Source organism: Aquarana catesbeiana, linkage group LG13 (assembly GCF_042186555.1).
Source record: "Aquarana catesbeiana isolate 2022-GZ linkage group LG13, ASM4218655v1, whole genome shotgun sequence".
Taxonomy (NCBI): domain Eukaryota; kingdom Metazoa; phylum Chordata; class Amphibia; order Anura; family Ranidae; genus Aquarana; species Aquarana catesbeiana.
The window spans coordinates 232,888,293-232,904,545 of NC_133336.1; the positions used below are offsets into that span (position 1 = coordinate 232,888,293).

General features: G+C 44.8%; 1 protein-coding gene across 2 annotated transcripts in view; it reads right to left on the minus strand.

Annotated features, from left to right (window-relative positions):
• The window catches only part of LOC141116953 (NACHT, LRR and PYD domains-containing protein 3-like), a 291,452-nt gene that overhangs the window by 104,944 nt on the left and 170,255 nt on the right, over positions 1-16,253 (minus strand). For both annotated transcript variants that reach the window (XM_073609472.1, XM_073609473.1), the window contains exon 8: positions 11,994-12,158. In XM_073609472.1, coding sequence (XP_073465573.1) covers positions 11,994-12,158 — 165 coding nt within the window. The remainder of the gene's footprint in view (positions 1-11,993; positions 12,159-16,253) is intronic.

Sequence of the window (16,253 nt, forward strand, 5' to 3'; positions counted from 1 at the left end):
TATGGGACTCGAACGTTCGAAATCAAAAGTGCTCATTTTAAAGGCTAATTTGCATGGTATTGTCCTAAAAAGGGTTTGGGGACCCGGGTCCTACCCCAGGGGACATGTATCAATGCAAAAAAAACTTTTAAAAACGGCCGTTTTTTCGGGAGCAGTGATTTTAATGATGCTTAAAGTAAAAAAAAAAAAGTGAAATATTCCTTTAAATATCGTACCTGGGGGGTGTCTATAGTATGCCTGTAAAGTGACGCGTGTTTCCCATGTTTAGAACAGTCCCTGCACCAAATGTCATTTTTAAAGGAAAAAATCTCATTTAAAACTGCTTGCGGGTTTAATGTCATGTCGGGTCATGGCAATATGGATGAAAATCAGTGAGACAAACGGCATGGGTACCCCCCAGTCCATTACCAGGCCCTTTGGGTCTTGTATGGATATTAAGGGGAACCCCGCACCCAAATTAAAATAAGGAAAGGTGTGGGGCCACCAGGCCCTATATACTCTGAACAGCAGTATACAGGCGGTGCAAACAAGACAGGGACTGTAGGTTTGTTGTTAAGTAGAATCTGTTTGTAATTTTGAACATTTTTAACGTGTTTAGCTCCAGCCAAAAAATCTTTTCTAAGCTTTTTGGAAAACATAGGGAAGGGTTATCACCCCTGTGACATTTGTTTTGCTGTCTTTCCTCCTCTTCAGAAGATTTCACCTCACTTTTTTGTCCCAATGAAAAATGTTTTTTGAAAATTTGGGTTTTTTTGTGGAACAAGGATTGGAAAGCATCAGTGGAAAGGAGAAATTGTTTTCCCATATTAACTCTTACAGGAGAGAATTTCCCTTCCTAGGGGTAGATTTCATCTCACTTCCTGTTGTCTCCTTCCGTTTGCAAGTAGGAGTCGTTTGTAAGTTAGATGTTTGAAAGTAGGGTCCTGCCCTATATACTCAGCAGAAATTTGGGCCTTAGGTGTTGCTGTGGCCACAACACTGTAAGCCCTCACAGGGCCCTGCTGTGAAATATTAGATCAAGAATTGTAATTACATGCCCCTGTTGAACAGGAGCTGAAAAATTAGGCCTTAGGCACTGGTGCTGGTGCCACAACACTGCAACCCCTCACAGACACTCTAGTTGGAACGCAGGAACGAGCCCTGCTGCAAATTATTGCTTCAAAAATTGTAATTACACGCCCCTGTTAGACAGGGGCAGAAAAATTGGGCCTTAGGCACTGGTGCTGGTGCCACAACACTGCAACCCCTCACAGACTAGTTGGAACGCAGGAACGAGCCCTGCTGCAAAGTATTGCATCAAAAATTGTAATTACACGCCCCTGTTAGACAGGGGCAGAAAAATTGGGCCTTAGGCACTGGTGCTGGTGCCACAACACTGCAACCCCTCACAGACACTCTAGTTGGAACGCAGGAACGAGCCCTGCTGCAAAGTATTGCATCAAAAATTGTAATTACACGCCCCTGTTAGACAGGGGCAGAAAAATTGGGCCCTAGGCACTGGTGCTGGTGCCACAACACTGCAACCCCTCACAGACACTCTAGTTGGAATGCAGGAACGAGCCCTGCTGCAAAGTATTACATCAAAAATTGTAATTACACGCCCCTGTTAAACAGGGGCTGAAAAATTGTGCCTTAGGCACTGGTGGTGGCGCCCAGAACCAAAAATGTTCTTACAAGCTATCAGCGTGATGATTGAGGAGGAAGAGGATAATTACTCAGGGATAGTCACTCAGCATCAGCATAGGCAGTCTTTGAAGGGATCTGAGATTTCAAAAAAAATTATTCGTTTACATCAGCATCAGGTGCTTGGTAGCTGGTGGTGATCCAAGACTCATTCATTTTTATGAAGGTCAGCCGATCGACCGAGTCGGTGGACAGACGCACCCTGTGATCGGTTACCACGCCTCCAGCAGCACTGAATGTGCGTTCCGAAAGAACGCTGGATGCAGGACAGGCCAGTAGCTCAATTGCATACTGTGCAAGCTCTGGCCAGTGATCCATCCTCAAGACCCAGTAACCCAGAGGATTTTCGGTGGGAAAGGTGTCCAAGTCTGATCTTGCCCCTAGGTATTCCTGCACCATGTAAAACAGACGCTGGCGATGGTTGCTGGAACCAATCATACCTTGGGGCTGCGGACCAAAAAATTGTCTGAACGCATCGGTCAGACGGCCACCTTCTCCACCGCTCCTTCTTTGACTGACCGAAGCCTCAGCAACACGTTGTCCAGAAACAGGAGTTTGTAACCTCCCAGTCTCTGGGAACGCGTTGCACAGACCTTTCTGCAAGGCCTCCCGAAGATGTTTCATCCTCTGCTCCCTCTGCGATGGCAAGATAAGGTCCGCAACCTTACCCTTGTAACGTGGATCAAGGAGGGTTGCCAGCCAGTATTGGTCCTTCTCCTTGATACCACGAATACGAGGATCCTTACGCAGGCTTTGCAGGATCAGGGAGGCCATGCAGCGTAGGTTTGCTGAGGCATTCGGTCCGGAGTCCTCTGGGTCACTAAGAACGACATGGTCCGCAGCCACCTCCTCCCAGCCACGTACAAGTCCATGTGTTTCTTGGGACTGATCCCTTAAAGACTGCTGCTGATGCTGAGTGCCAGGCTCCACCTCCATACTGACACAATCTTCCTCCTCCTCCTCTTCCTCCTCGTCCTCTTCCTGTGTGATCGGCGGGCACGCAGGAACACTGTCTGGATAAAGGGGGCCTTGAGAGCTAAGGAAGTCCTCCTCTTCCTGCCTCTGTTCTGCCTCAAGTGCCCTGTCCATTATTCCACGCAGCGTGTGCTCCAACAGGTGGACAAGGGGGACAGTGTCACTGATGCATGCACTGTCACTGCTCACCATCCTCGTGGCCTCCTCGAATGGTGACAGGACAGTGCATGCATCCCTGATCATGGCCCACTGGCGTGGGCAAAAAAAAACAAGCTCCCCTGACCCTGTCCTGGTGCCATAGTCGCACAGGTACTCATTGATGGCCCTCTGCTGCGTGTGCAGCCGCTGCAGCATGGCCAACGTTGAGTTCCACCTGGTGGGCATGTCACAGATTAGGCGGTTCTTGGGCAGGTTAAACTCCTTTTGGAGGTCCGTCAGCCGAGCACTGGCATTATATGACCGGCGGAAATGCACACAGACTTTCCTGGCCTGCCTCAGGACATCCTGTAAGCCCGGGTACCTGCCCAAGAACCGCTGCACCACCAAGTTAAGGACGTGAGCCAAACAGGGCACATGGGTCATTTGTCCCTGTCGGAGGGCAGAGAGGAGGTTGGTGCCATTGTCGCAAACCACCATTCCTGCCTTAAGTTGGCGTGGCGTCAACCACCTCTGAACCTGCCCCTGCAGAGCTGACAGAACCTCTGCCCCAGTGTGGCTCCTGTCCCCCAAGCACACCAGCTCAAGCACCGCATGGCATCTTTTGGCCTGCGTACTTGCGTAGCCCCTTGAACGCCTACGGAGCACCGCTGGTTCCGAGGAAGAGGCCATGGAGGAAGAAGAAGAGGAGGGGTGGAGGAGAGAGGTGTGTCACAATCAGCATTTTGGAGGCGTGGTGGCGGAACAACCTCCAACACTACTGCACCTTGTCCTGCATCCTTCCCAGCTGCCAGCAGAGTCACCCAATGCGCCGTGAAACTTAGGTAACGTCCCTGTCCATGCCTGCTGGACCATGAGTCAGCGGTAATATGCACCTTACCGCTGACCGCCCTGTCCAGCGAGGCATGGACATTGCCTTCCACATGCCGGTAGAGAGCCGGAATCGCCTTCCGTGAGAAAAAGTGGCGTTTGGGTACCTGCCACTGAGGAACCGCACATTCCACAAACTCACGGAAGGGGGCAGAGTCTACCAACTGAAAAGGCAGCAGTTGAAGTGCTAGCAATTTTGCCAAGCTAGCATTCAACCGCTGGGCATGTGGATGGCTGGGAGCAAACTTCTTTCGGCGGTGCAGCAGCTGGGGCAGGGAAATCTGCCTGGTACAATCTGACGTCGGTGTACCAAAAGCAGATTGCCCACAAGTACTTGGCTGTGACACACCTAATTCTACACCTTCATTCCTCTCACTGCAGGTCTCAGAGAGGACTGAAGGTCTAGTGGGGTTGGAAATCTCAGCTGATGAGGAGCAAGGAGAGATCCTCTTTGTTCTTTGGTGTGGGTCTTTTAGATACGCTTGCCAACGAACTGCATGGCAGGTCAACATATGTCTGGTCAAGCATGTGGTACCCAAGCGGGAGATATTTTGGCCACGCGAGATACGCTTGAGACATATGTTGCAAATAGCAGCGGTGCGATCTGATGCACTCGTCTCAAAAAAGGCCCACACCAAAGAACTTTTTGAATAACGCGCAGAGACTGCAGCGCCCTGCACATGTGGAGCTTTGGGGTGTGATGCAGTCAATGTGCTGCCCTTAGGCTGGCCCCTGGAGGGCATCCTGCCTCGTTGGTGATGTGCTGCCGCCTCCTCCTCCTCCTCCTCCTCCTCCTCCTCCTCCTCCTCTCTCCTATCAGGCACCCACGTTGAGTCAGTGACCTCATCATCCCCTCCCTCCTCATCACTGGAGCAAACCTGGCAGTATGCTGCAGCAGGGGGAGCATGACTGCCAGATTGCTGTCCTTCTTGGGCACCCCCTCTGTCCGCGCTCATGTTACTGCCTTCATCGAGCTCAGTATCGTCATCAGAGCCTTCCAAACGCTGGGCATCCTCCTGGAGCATGTACCCAACACTGTGGTCAAACAGTTCGAGGGAATCCTCATGAGGACATGGTGGAGCTAGGGAAGGAGTCACTGATGACATTGAGCTGAGGGAAGAGGCCGCTGCTTTGCCAGACAAAGCACCCTGGGCATGGGTGAGAGAGGATGAGGAGGATGAGGACGGCTTGGTCATCCACTCGACCAAGTCTTCCGCATGTTGCGGCTCAACATAGCCAGCTGCCGAAAAAAAGGCCAAGCGTGTCCCATGGCCACGTGCTGATGAGGATGCACCGTCTCCACGACCAGCACTAGACACAGAGCCTGCTTGCCCTCTCTTATTGGCTTGTGACTGTCTGCCTCTCCTTCCTGGCCTTCCAGACATACTAATGGCCTGTAGCTGCACTAAGCTGGGATAGAACACCTGTAATTTTCTTCAAGTAGCTTTATATACTGTAACCAGACAAGCCTGCCTGTCAGTAGGAAGATAACAGGAACGGATCTAGCTGAACACTGTGAGCAGGACGCACTGTACTAAATGTAAATAGTCTAGCTGCCTGACCGTGGTACTAATAGGATCAAATAGAACACCTGTAATTTTCTTCAGGTAGCTTTATATACTGTAACCAGACAAGCCTGCCTGTCAGTAGGAAGATAACAGGAACGGATCTAGCTGTACACTGTGAGCAGGACGCACTGTACTAAATGTAAATAGTCTAGCTGCCTGACCGTGGTACTAATAGGATCAAATAGAACACCTGTAATTTTCTTCAGGTAGCTTTATATACTGTAACCAGACAAGCCTGCCGGTCAGTAGGAATTTAACAGGAACGGATCTAGCTGAACACTGTGAGCAGGACGCACTGCACTAAATGTAAATAGCAGGAACGGATCTAGCTGAACACTGTGAGCAGGACGCACTGCACTAAATGTAAATAGCAGGAACGGATCTAGCTGAACACTGTGAGCAGGACGCACTGCACTAAATGTAAATAGCAGGAACGGATCTAGCTGAACACTGTGAGCAGGACGCACTGCACTAAATGTAAATAGCAGGAACGGATCTAGCTGAACACTGTGAGCAGGACGCACTGCACTAAATGTAAATTGCAGGAACGGATCTAGCTGAACACTGTGAGCAGGACGCACTGCACTAAATGTAAATAGTCTAGAAGATAACAGGAACGGATCTAGCTGAACACTGTGAGCAGGACGCACTGCACTAAATGTAAATAGCAGGAACGGATCTAGCTGAACACTGTGAGCAGGACGCACTGCACTAAATGTAAATAGCAGGAACGGATCTAGCTGAACACTGTGAGCAGGACGCACTGCACTAAATGTAAATAGCAGGAACGGATCTAGCTGAACACTGTGAGCAGGACGCACTGCACTAAATGTAAATTGCAGGAACGGATCTAGCTGAACACTGTGAGCAGGACGCACTGCACTAAATGTAAATAGCAGGAACGGATCTAGCTGAACACTGTGAGCAGGACGCACTGCACTAAATGTAAATAGCAGGAACGGATCTAGCTGAACACTGTGAGCAGGACGCACTGCACTAAATGTAAATAGCAGGAACGGATCTAGCTGAACACTGTGAACAGGACGCACTGCACTAAATGTAAATAGCAGGAACGGATCTAGCTGAACACTGTGAGCAGGACGCACTGCACTAAATGTAAATAGTCTAGAAGATAACAGGAACGGATCTAGCTGAACACTGTGAGCAGGACGCACTGCACTAAATGTAAATAGTCTAGAAGATAACAGGAACGGATCTAGCTGAACACTGTGAGCAGGACGCACTGCACTAAATGTAAATAGCAGGAACGGATCTAGCTGAACACTGTGAGCAGGACGCACTGCATTAAATGTAAATAGTCTAGATAGAAGATAACAGGAACGGATCTAGCTAAACTGAATACAGTGTATATATATATATGCAACACCTGGGATGCATATATATACACAATACACTGTAAGTGCAGCTAACTGACTGACTGTTCTGCCTAATCTATCTAACTCAAATCAAATGACACTGTCTCTCTCTCTCTCTCTCTCTATCTCTCAGCACACCGGAACACACACTACACAGGGCCGCCGTGCAGGCGGCCTTATATAGTGTGGGGTGTGTACTAAATCCCCTGAGCCATAATTGGCCAAAGCCACCCTGGCTTTGGCCAATTACAGCTCTCTCTACTGACGGCGCTGTGATTGGCCAAGCATGCGGGTCATAGTGCATGCTTGGCCAATCATCAGCCAGCAATGCACTGCGATGCCGCAGTGAATTATGGGCCGTGACGCGCCACACGAATTTAGCGCGAACGGCCCATAACGTTCGCAATTTGGCGAACGATCGAACAGCCGATGTTCGAGTCGAACATGGGTTCGACTCGAACACGAAGCTCATCCCTAATGAAAAGAAGAACATTACAATATATGCCCAACAAGTACCAGCGACGTACTGGTATTGAGTATGTATGAGTGGTTATACCGGAATGATGCCTGCAGGTTTAGGTATCATCTTGGGATCGTTTTTTTCAGCCGGCGGTCGGCTTTCATATAAAAGCAATCCTAGCGACTAATTGGCCACTAGACTGCTTTTACAAGCAATTCATTCAATAAGAAGCAGCGCTGTGACAACATTGGTATGTATGATAAAAACCAAATAAGATAAATGAATATTAAACCCAAAATTGGGATAAATTACAAAAGTTCATAATAAAGTTCATAGTAAACCCATAAAAATAAAAATAAAAATAAAAAGTCCTATCCAGAATCAATTCAGATAGTGGATAATGTGAGAAAACGTAGATGAGTAGGAATGCAAATAAATTCAGTATGTCCTTCACCGCACCACTGTGTTAATAATAGGAATGCGCGCTTACCAAACGACAAGCTTAGGAGAGCTTGCGACCTTAACCCGGTCGGGGCCTTTCAGGAATGGAAACACCAAAAAATACACCACCTCCGCTTGAAATAAACACGCTGTCCACCAAACATCCAGTATTCACTGTAGAGATATGACCCCCTAGCTAGGGGTAAATCAGCTTGTCTTTGGAGTGTTGGAGGAAACTGGAGTACCCAGAGGAAACCCACGCAGGCACAGGGAGAACATGCAAACTCCAGGCAGGTAGTGTTTTGAATAGACCCCAATTTTTTCAAAAAAAGAGTACCTGTCACTACCTCTTGCCCTCACAAGGGATCTTTACATTTAGTGTTCTCTCTCTAATGTTGTCTCTCTATTGTTCTGCTCTGTTTTACTGTTTATTCTGCTTAACTGCAATGTTTTATTGTTACTATGTTTTATCATGTTTGCTTTTCCTAGCGACTAATTGGCCACTAGACTGCTTTTACAAGCAGTAGGAGGGAACGTCCCCCCTCCCGCTGTCTTCCATGGTTCCACCAGCTGACCATGGAGCTGATCGGAGACCAGAATGGCTCCAATCATCTATGGCCTAAGAAACCGAAAGCTACAAGCGTTTCATGACTTTGGTTTCACTGGATATAAACAGCGCCATTAGGAAATTGGGAAAGCATCTTATCACAACGATCTTGGTGTGGTCAGATGCCTTGAGGGCAGAGGAGAGATCTAGCGTCTAATAGACCCCAATTTTTTCAAAAAAAGAGTACCTGTCACTACCTCTTGCCCTCACAAGGGATCTTTACATTTAGTGTTCTCTCTCTAATGTTGTCTCTCTATTGTTCTGCTCTGTTTTACTGTATATTATGCTTAACTGCAATGTTTTATTGTTACTATGTTTTATCATGTTTGCTTTTCCTAGCGACTAATTGGCCACTAGACTGCTTTTACAAGCAGTGGGAGGGAACGTCCCCCCTCCCGCTGTCTTCCATGGTTCCACCAGCTGACCATGGAGCTGATCGGAGACCAGAATGGCTCCAATCATCTATGGCCTAAGAAACCAAAAGCTACAAGCGTTTCATGACTTTGGTTTCACTGGATATAAACAGCGCCATTAGGAAATTGGGAAAGCATCTTATCACAACGATCTTGGTGTGGTCAGATGCCTTGAGGGCAGAGGAGAGATCTAGCGTCTAATAGACCCCAATTTTTTCAAAAAAAGAGTACCTGTCACTACATCTTGCCCTCACAAGGGATCTTTACATTTAGTGTTCTCTCTCTAATGTTGTCTCTCTACCTCTTGCCCTCACAAGGGATCTTTACATTACCTGTGATAACAATAAAAATAATGAATGATTACATTACCTATGATAACAATAAAACATGATTAAAAAATGTAATTAAAGGAACAATGTAAAAATAAAATAGCAAAATAAATAATTTAAAAAATAAAATAACAATAAAGCACCCCTGTCCCCCCTGTGCTTACGCGCAAAGGCGAACGCAAGCGTCGGTCTCGTGTCGTATGTAAACAGCAATTGCACCATACATGTGAAGTATCACCATGAACATCAAATCAAGGGAAGTAATTCTAGCAGTAGACATCCTCTGTAAATTTAAGTGGTAACCTGTAAAGGCTTTTAAAATCTATTTACTTGGCACAAGATCATCTTTTATACTTTACAAAACATTTGGGCAATACAGTGTGTTTTAGTGCATTAAAATTCAAGAAAGTGTTTTTTTCTCCAAAAAATTGCATTAGAAAAATTGCTGCGCAAATACTGTGAAAAAAAAATGCAACACCCACCATTTTAATCTGTAGGGCCTTTGCTTAAAAAAAAAAAATATATATATATATATATATATATATATATATATATATATATATATATATATATATATTACAGAATGCCAAGGTTGGGTCCTGGATGGGTGCTATATTGCGCCAATATTTGGGGTATGGTCCCTTTAAGGGAAGTGCGGTAGTGTTCAGCGGGTCACCCAAAATGGGTGAGGAATTCCAGGAGTGGAGTCAATCAGGAGTGACTCGCAGTCCTCTCTGTCTTAATAGAGAGTTATTTGGGACCCAGAATTTGGGAGGCTCTGAAATAATATTCAGGTGGGAAAGAGCCTCCACCCCTGACCACAGGGATTCAGCACATAGGGGGTTAAAGGCCTCCAGGAAACAGCTCATAAAAGACAGGAAGTAGTGAAGAGGTGATGGTGAGGAGGAGTAGGTGATTACACCTGTCGTGATGAGCTGTGTATCTGTTTGGAGCTGCTAAAGATTCAACAAGGACTCTTAAAACTCTGGGGTGAAGACCCGGCCACAAACTGTATGTGCCTTTTCTTTAATTTTCTTTGTGCTGAAGATAAGCGGACTTTGTTTTATATTTTTTGTGCTGCGTGCTGAATGAAGCTTTATTTTTGATTTACTTACAAATAAAAGCATTTTTGTTTAAAGTTTAAACGGTTTATGCATTTGGAGCTATTTGGAGCTGTATGTATGTATGTATGTATGTATGTATGGGGGTTCAAAGTAATTTTCTAGCAAAAAAAAAAAAAAATTCTCATGTAAACAAAAAGTGTCAGAAAGGGCTTTGTCTTCAAGTGGTTAGGAGAGTGGGTGATGTGTGACATAAGCTTCTAATGATGTGCATATAGTGCCAGGACAGTTCAACCCCCCCCCCCAAATGACCCCTTTTTGTAAAGTAGACACCCCAAGCTACTTGCTGAGAGGCATATTGAGTCCATGGAATATTTTATATTTTGCCACAAATTTCAGGAAAATTACAATTTATTTTATTTTTTTTTACACAAAGTTGTCACTAAATGATTTATTGCTCACACATGACATGGGTATATGTGGAATTACACCCCAAAATACATTCTGCTGCTTCTCCTGCATACGGGAATACCACATGTGTGGGACTGTTTGGGAGCCTAGCTGTGTACAGGACCCCGAAAACCAATCACCGCCTTCAGGATTTCTAAGGGCATAAAATGGTGATTTTACTCCTCATTACCTATCATAGTTTCGGAGGCCCTGAAATGTCCAGATAGCACAAAACTCCCCAAATTACCCCATTTTGGAAAGTAGACACCCCAAGGTATTTGCTAGGAGGCATGGTGAGTGCTTTGGAAAATTAAGAAAGAAAAGGAATTTTTTTTTTCTTTTTCAATTTTCAAAACTTTGTGACAAAAAGCGAGGTCTGCTAAATACTTAACATGCCTCTCAGCAAATAACTTTGGATGTCCACTTTCCAAAATGGGGTAATTTTGGGAGGATTTGTGCTATTTTGGCATTTCATGGCCTTCAAAAATGTGATAGGTAGTGAGGAGTGAAGTCACAATTTTACGCCCTTAGAAAGCCTGAAGGTGGTGCTTGGTTTTCGGGGTCCTGTCCGCAGCTAGAATGCCAAAAAGCAGCAGAATGTATTTTGGGGTGTAATTCCACATATACCCATGCCATGTGTGAGAAATATATAATTTCAGTGACAACTTTGTGTATTTTTTTTTTTTTGTCATTTTTTTTAATCACAAAATGACAATGCCTCTCAGAAAATTCTTTGGGGTGTCTACTTTCCAAAACAGGGTAATTTGGGAGGGTTTTGTACTGCCTTTCCATTATAGCACCTCAAGAAATGAGATAGGCAGTCATAAACTAAAAGCTGCGTAAATTCCAGAAAATGTACCCTAGTTTGTAGACGCTATAACTTTTGCACAAACCAATAAATATACACCTAATGAATTTTTTATTTACCCGAGACATGTGGCTGAATGCATTTTGGTCTAAATGGGTGACTAAAATGGAGTTCATTGCATTTTATTTATAACAAAAAGTAGAAAATAAAATATCATTTTTTTTTCTCAAAAATTTTCATTTAGATCACAAATTAAAACCAAAGAGGTGATCAAATACCACCAAAAGAAAGCTCTATTTGTGGGAAAAAAGGACACAAATTTTGTCTGCGTACAGCATTGCATGACCACGCAATTATCAGTTAAAGCAGCGCAGTGCCAAATTGTAAAAAGTATTCTGGTCAGAAAGGGTGTAAATACTTCCAGGAAGTGGTTAAACACATTGCTAATAGCGCTGGCTACACGTTTATAGTTTAAATATTTTATATCTGCACTGTTTAGCACTGAAAAAGGCCATTTTAGGTACTTTTTTTGCAGTGGCAGTAAAAAAATTTGGCTGTCAGTAAATTTCATGATTTGTCAGCAAAAAATTGGTGGCATTCATAAATTTTGGCGTCCTGCCAGTAAATTTCACTTTGGGGGGTTGGCAACACTGACACTGAGCTGGTGTGAACTATGCCATTGGAACCCATATAACCTACTTTCCATGCTTTTTGATGCAGAAAAAAATTCACTGCCGTGCATGTGGTGTGATCTGTCCCAGAATATTATTGTCTCACTCAGTCCTGTTATACTCACTGTAATTCCTCTATCTGGCTTGTTGTCAGAGCTTCCATCAGATCCCTGAAATGAGGACCCTCCAGATTGTTCGCAGTCAGGTTCAGTATCTTCAGTCTCTGGTTTTTTCTTATTCCAGATGCCAGGTGGGGGCAGGAACTGTCTGTCAGGTGATTATTATCCAATCTGTAGAAGAAGAGAAGAATGTTACCAGAAGAAAATTAATTTCTCCCCCAGGACTGAATGTAACTATTCTCTACATGAATGGAACTCATTTATCTTTATTGGAATCGTTTATATAAGATCACTTTATAAAACTCCAGGAAATAGAATTTTAGAAGAAAAATGTTATAATGGAGTTATCCTCCATGTGTAGAGACAGTGTTATCTCCATACACAGGATTAGCACAGAATACCACTGACATGACTCGTATTGTGCTACAATCTCCTTGTGTATGGAGCATGAATTGTATCAGCAGACAGTGTGAGGCCGGAATCAGCATTGCTAGTGATTGGATGGGAGGATTTTTATGATATATTTCACAAATGAATTGATGCTGCACTGCTGACTACAACAAATAATAAGATCCTAGCAATAAACACTCTGCAGGGGTAATAACCCCTGGGGAAAAACAACAATCGGTGAACACACATCTATGGATGAGTAATCAGGGACAAATAGTTCATGTAAACACAAATCAGTGCATATATTAGGTACTATACAAGAAAGCAAAAAAGCCTCCAGAGATGTAACCCCACCAAATGAAACATGAAGCAAAAATATAATCAAAAGTGTCTACAAGTGTATGGCAATAAAAGAAACATTTAACACCCTCCAGGGGTGTGATCTCTGTAAGGAAAATGGCTGCACTTTGGTTCACTGTATACTTTAGATAAGGAGCCTGAACTTTTGATACAAGCTTTATGAAATGCTATCGCAAGCCTTTTATAATGTCAAATGGAAATTGACTAGTAGGCTAGCTGCAAAGGTGCAAAACAGGAAAGTATTTGCAGTGGTAACCTTTGAATAGATATACGGGAACTAGCTAATTCATCTCACCGCACACCTGGGCCTGAAGCCAATGGTCTATGACTGAGAGTATCTTGAAAGGTTATTTCCATATTATTCAGCTTCTCTGAATTCAAGCTAATAAGGTATATTTAGGCAAGGGACTTTTAGGTACTTTTTAGGCATGTCACTGGGCAGAATACTATGCAAATATATATATGTCATATAACATGTAACTTGTGATACTTGTACTCTTGTGATTGGATAAACTAGGGGACTGCCACTTAGTCTGCCCCTACTGATGTATAATGTTGTTGCCCTATATAACATGTGAAATGCCATAATACATTTGTACTCTTGATAACCAACTCGGTGTATGGTGTCTTGATTACCCAATCGATTGAAAGATCTTCTTGGTGTCCTAGCCCAGCTCGAGCAAGGCAAAGGTTTGGGGGCGCACTTGACCAGTTGACCAATGACCCTTTCAATCTCCAAAAGTAAACTCAAATAATAAAAATATTTTGAATATCAAAATGTGCAATAGTGCAAATTCAATCTCCAAACTATGAGTGTAATTTCATAGTAATAAAGCAAGTGTCCATTATAAAAAGTCCAAATGTGTACATGGTGTTACTTTGGGGTTGATTTTCTAAAGGAAATAGACTGAGCACTTTGCAAGTACAGCTGCTGCCATAACAACAATATCCACTGGCAAAGTTTTGACGTACATCGGCGCGCGGCGGTCCGGAAGTGGTTAAAGACTGGATGCTTATTTTAATATATTATATTATGCTAGGAAAATAGTGTTATCATGGAAAAAGCCCAATCCTCCAACTGTATCAGTGTGGAAGGGCGTGGTTAACAGGTCTGCACCTTTATATAAGGCTACATGCATTAGTAGGGGCATATCACAGAAATTTGACAAAGTGTGGGGCAGTTGGATGAATAGCGACACTACGATAGCGGATTGAGTGGCACTTAATAGAATACACTTGTAGTAGGATATAAAATGTATGTAATTGTCAGACATACTGTAACGTTCCATTGACTGTTACTAAAAATAGGTGGCCTTATGATCACTGTGTTGTTTTCCCGGTGGGTCTTGTGTATACTTGTTGTGTTAAAAGCAATAAATAAAACTTTTCAAAAAAAAAAAAACTGGATGCTTCCATCATGGCCTCAGTTGTAATGTTTCCTCCGCCATGGTGGAAGTGCTGCAGGGAACCAGGAGGTCCTACGCTTTTTCCAGGTGGGGAGAGTATGGGGCATACCGGTATTTTAGATTTTTTTTTTTTTTCTCCACAGACCAGCCCAGCTTCCTCCCTTACGTGAGGTGGATGCTCCGGCATCTCCTCCTCTTCATGCTCGGTGAGAGACAGGCTGCTGGAGGTCACCACTCCTATAGACCGGCGGCACAAGCTAAGGAGGAATGGCAGGTATTTGGCGTCTCCTCCATCCCCAAAGCCTCATGCCTTCTGGGTTCCGATGGTGAGTGCGTCATTCCGGCCGGGGGCAGGACTTCCGGCGGCGCGACGCGGCTTCCGGTTCCAGCCACTGGAACGCAGGAGGAGGGGGCGGTCTCTTTCGGCTGACATCATTTCCGGCCCTCGCAGCGGCGAGCGGACCGGGAAATATGAATAAAAGCATGCAAAGCCACTGTAGACCTCACAGCGATGGAGGAGGAACAAAAGGCGGTGGCAGGAGCAGGAGCCACTCAAGTCAGCCAGGCCCAGGTAAGCAGGGACAGTGGTCTCTGTATTTTACTCTATGGGCATGTATTATTTCCCTTCCTTAATTCTATGGGGAATTTGGGAGCCTGCAACACTCTTCCTGTGTGCTGTAATCAGGAAGAATGTATGATTATCTATTTGAAAAGTGAATCTGTGGGGGGATTCACTGGCTGTGGTATCAAAACACAGGAGTTCAAGTGTTAACTCCTCTATTTGGCAGCATGCTATGTTTTTTTTTCTATGATTGAAAAGACAACCTTAAATTGAGGAAATTGTTATTTTTTGGTGTATTTCAGAAAGTTAAAGGAAAGACCAAACATTCCTCCCCTCCTACTAAAAGGAAATGTCCGTCATGTAAAAATGTACTTAGAGAGTCCTGGACCAAGGTATTATGCAGGTCCTGCATTGCAGATTTAGTTAAGGAGGAAACCACTCCCGCTACACCTGCAACTCAGCAAGGAGAATTATTAAACTCCTTCCGGAAGGAACTGGCGGACACATTTGAGACATTCCGGTCCTATCTGGATAAACGCCCAGCTGCAAGTGGCAGCACAGTACCCTGTTCTCATTCATCTGTTTCTGCATCCAGAGGGGGCAGTGACTCAGAGGATGAAGAGCGTAGTGTTTCCTCAGACTCCGAGAAAGAAGCAGATGAAGAGAGAGTATCAGACTCCTACTTACCAGACCGGTGAGTCCGCTTGGGCAGAGAGTAGGCTCCCTTACGCGTCCAACTCGCGGCCCCTGGTAAGGTAAGAGGAAGCACAGGAGTGCGGAGTGGTATGAGAGCCTGTGAACTAGAGTCCAGATGCTGGTGGAATAGCAGTCTATGAACAGCAGGTGCAGGCTGGAACACAGGCAATGAGACTGAGCAGGATGGTCAGGAGACAGGCTGGGTTCGGCAACAGACTGGCAGCAAGGTACAATAGGAGCAGGCAGAAGCGGAGTCAAACAGGCCAGGGTCAGGTACAGGCAGCAAAAAGGGGAATCCAAGGGCAATCCGGGTCATCAGGAGATCAGGTAAACAGGAAGACAAGACAGGAAACAGGAACTATGGCACAGGAAGCTGATGATCAGGCAGCACTGAACAGAGTGCCTGACAAACTTAAATAGGCCGGCTTGCTCACAGGCACGCCCTCTGGTGGCCAATCCCATGACCAGCAAGGTGAGCTCTCTGACAGAGAGATTTCTTCTTCTTCTTCTCGGTATAAAATTTATCCCTAGTGGAGGTGGATGATCTTTTGAAGACTATCCACACAACTCTAAACATCACAGAGGATAAAGCCCAGTTGTCATTACATAAGATGTTCCAAGGCATGGGTGAGGTGAAATACAGTATTTCCAGTGCATAAGTTTCTATCAGAAACTATAAAAAGGAAATAGAAGGACCCAGAGAGGACCCCTTTCTTTTCAAAATCCCTTAAACTTAGATTTCCTTTTTGAAGAGGATAGCTCTCAAATCTGGAACAAAAAACCAAAGCTTGACGCAGCTTTTTCTCAAGTATCAAGGAACACTGACCTTGCGTTTGAGGATATGGGTATCCT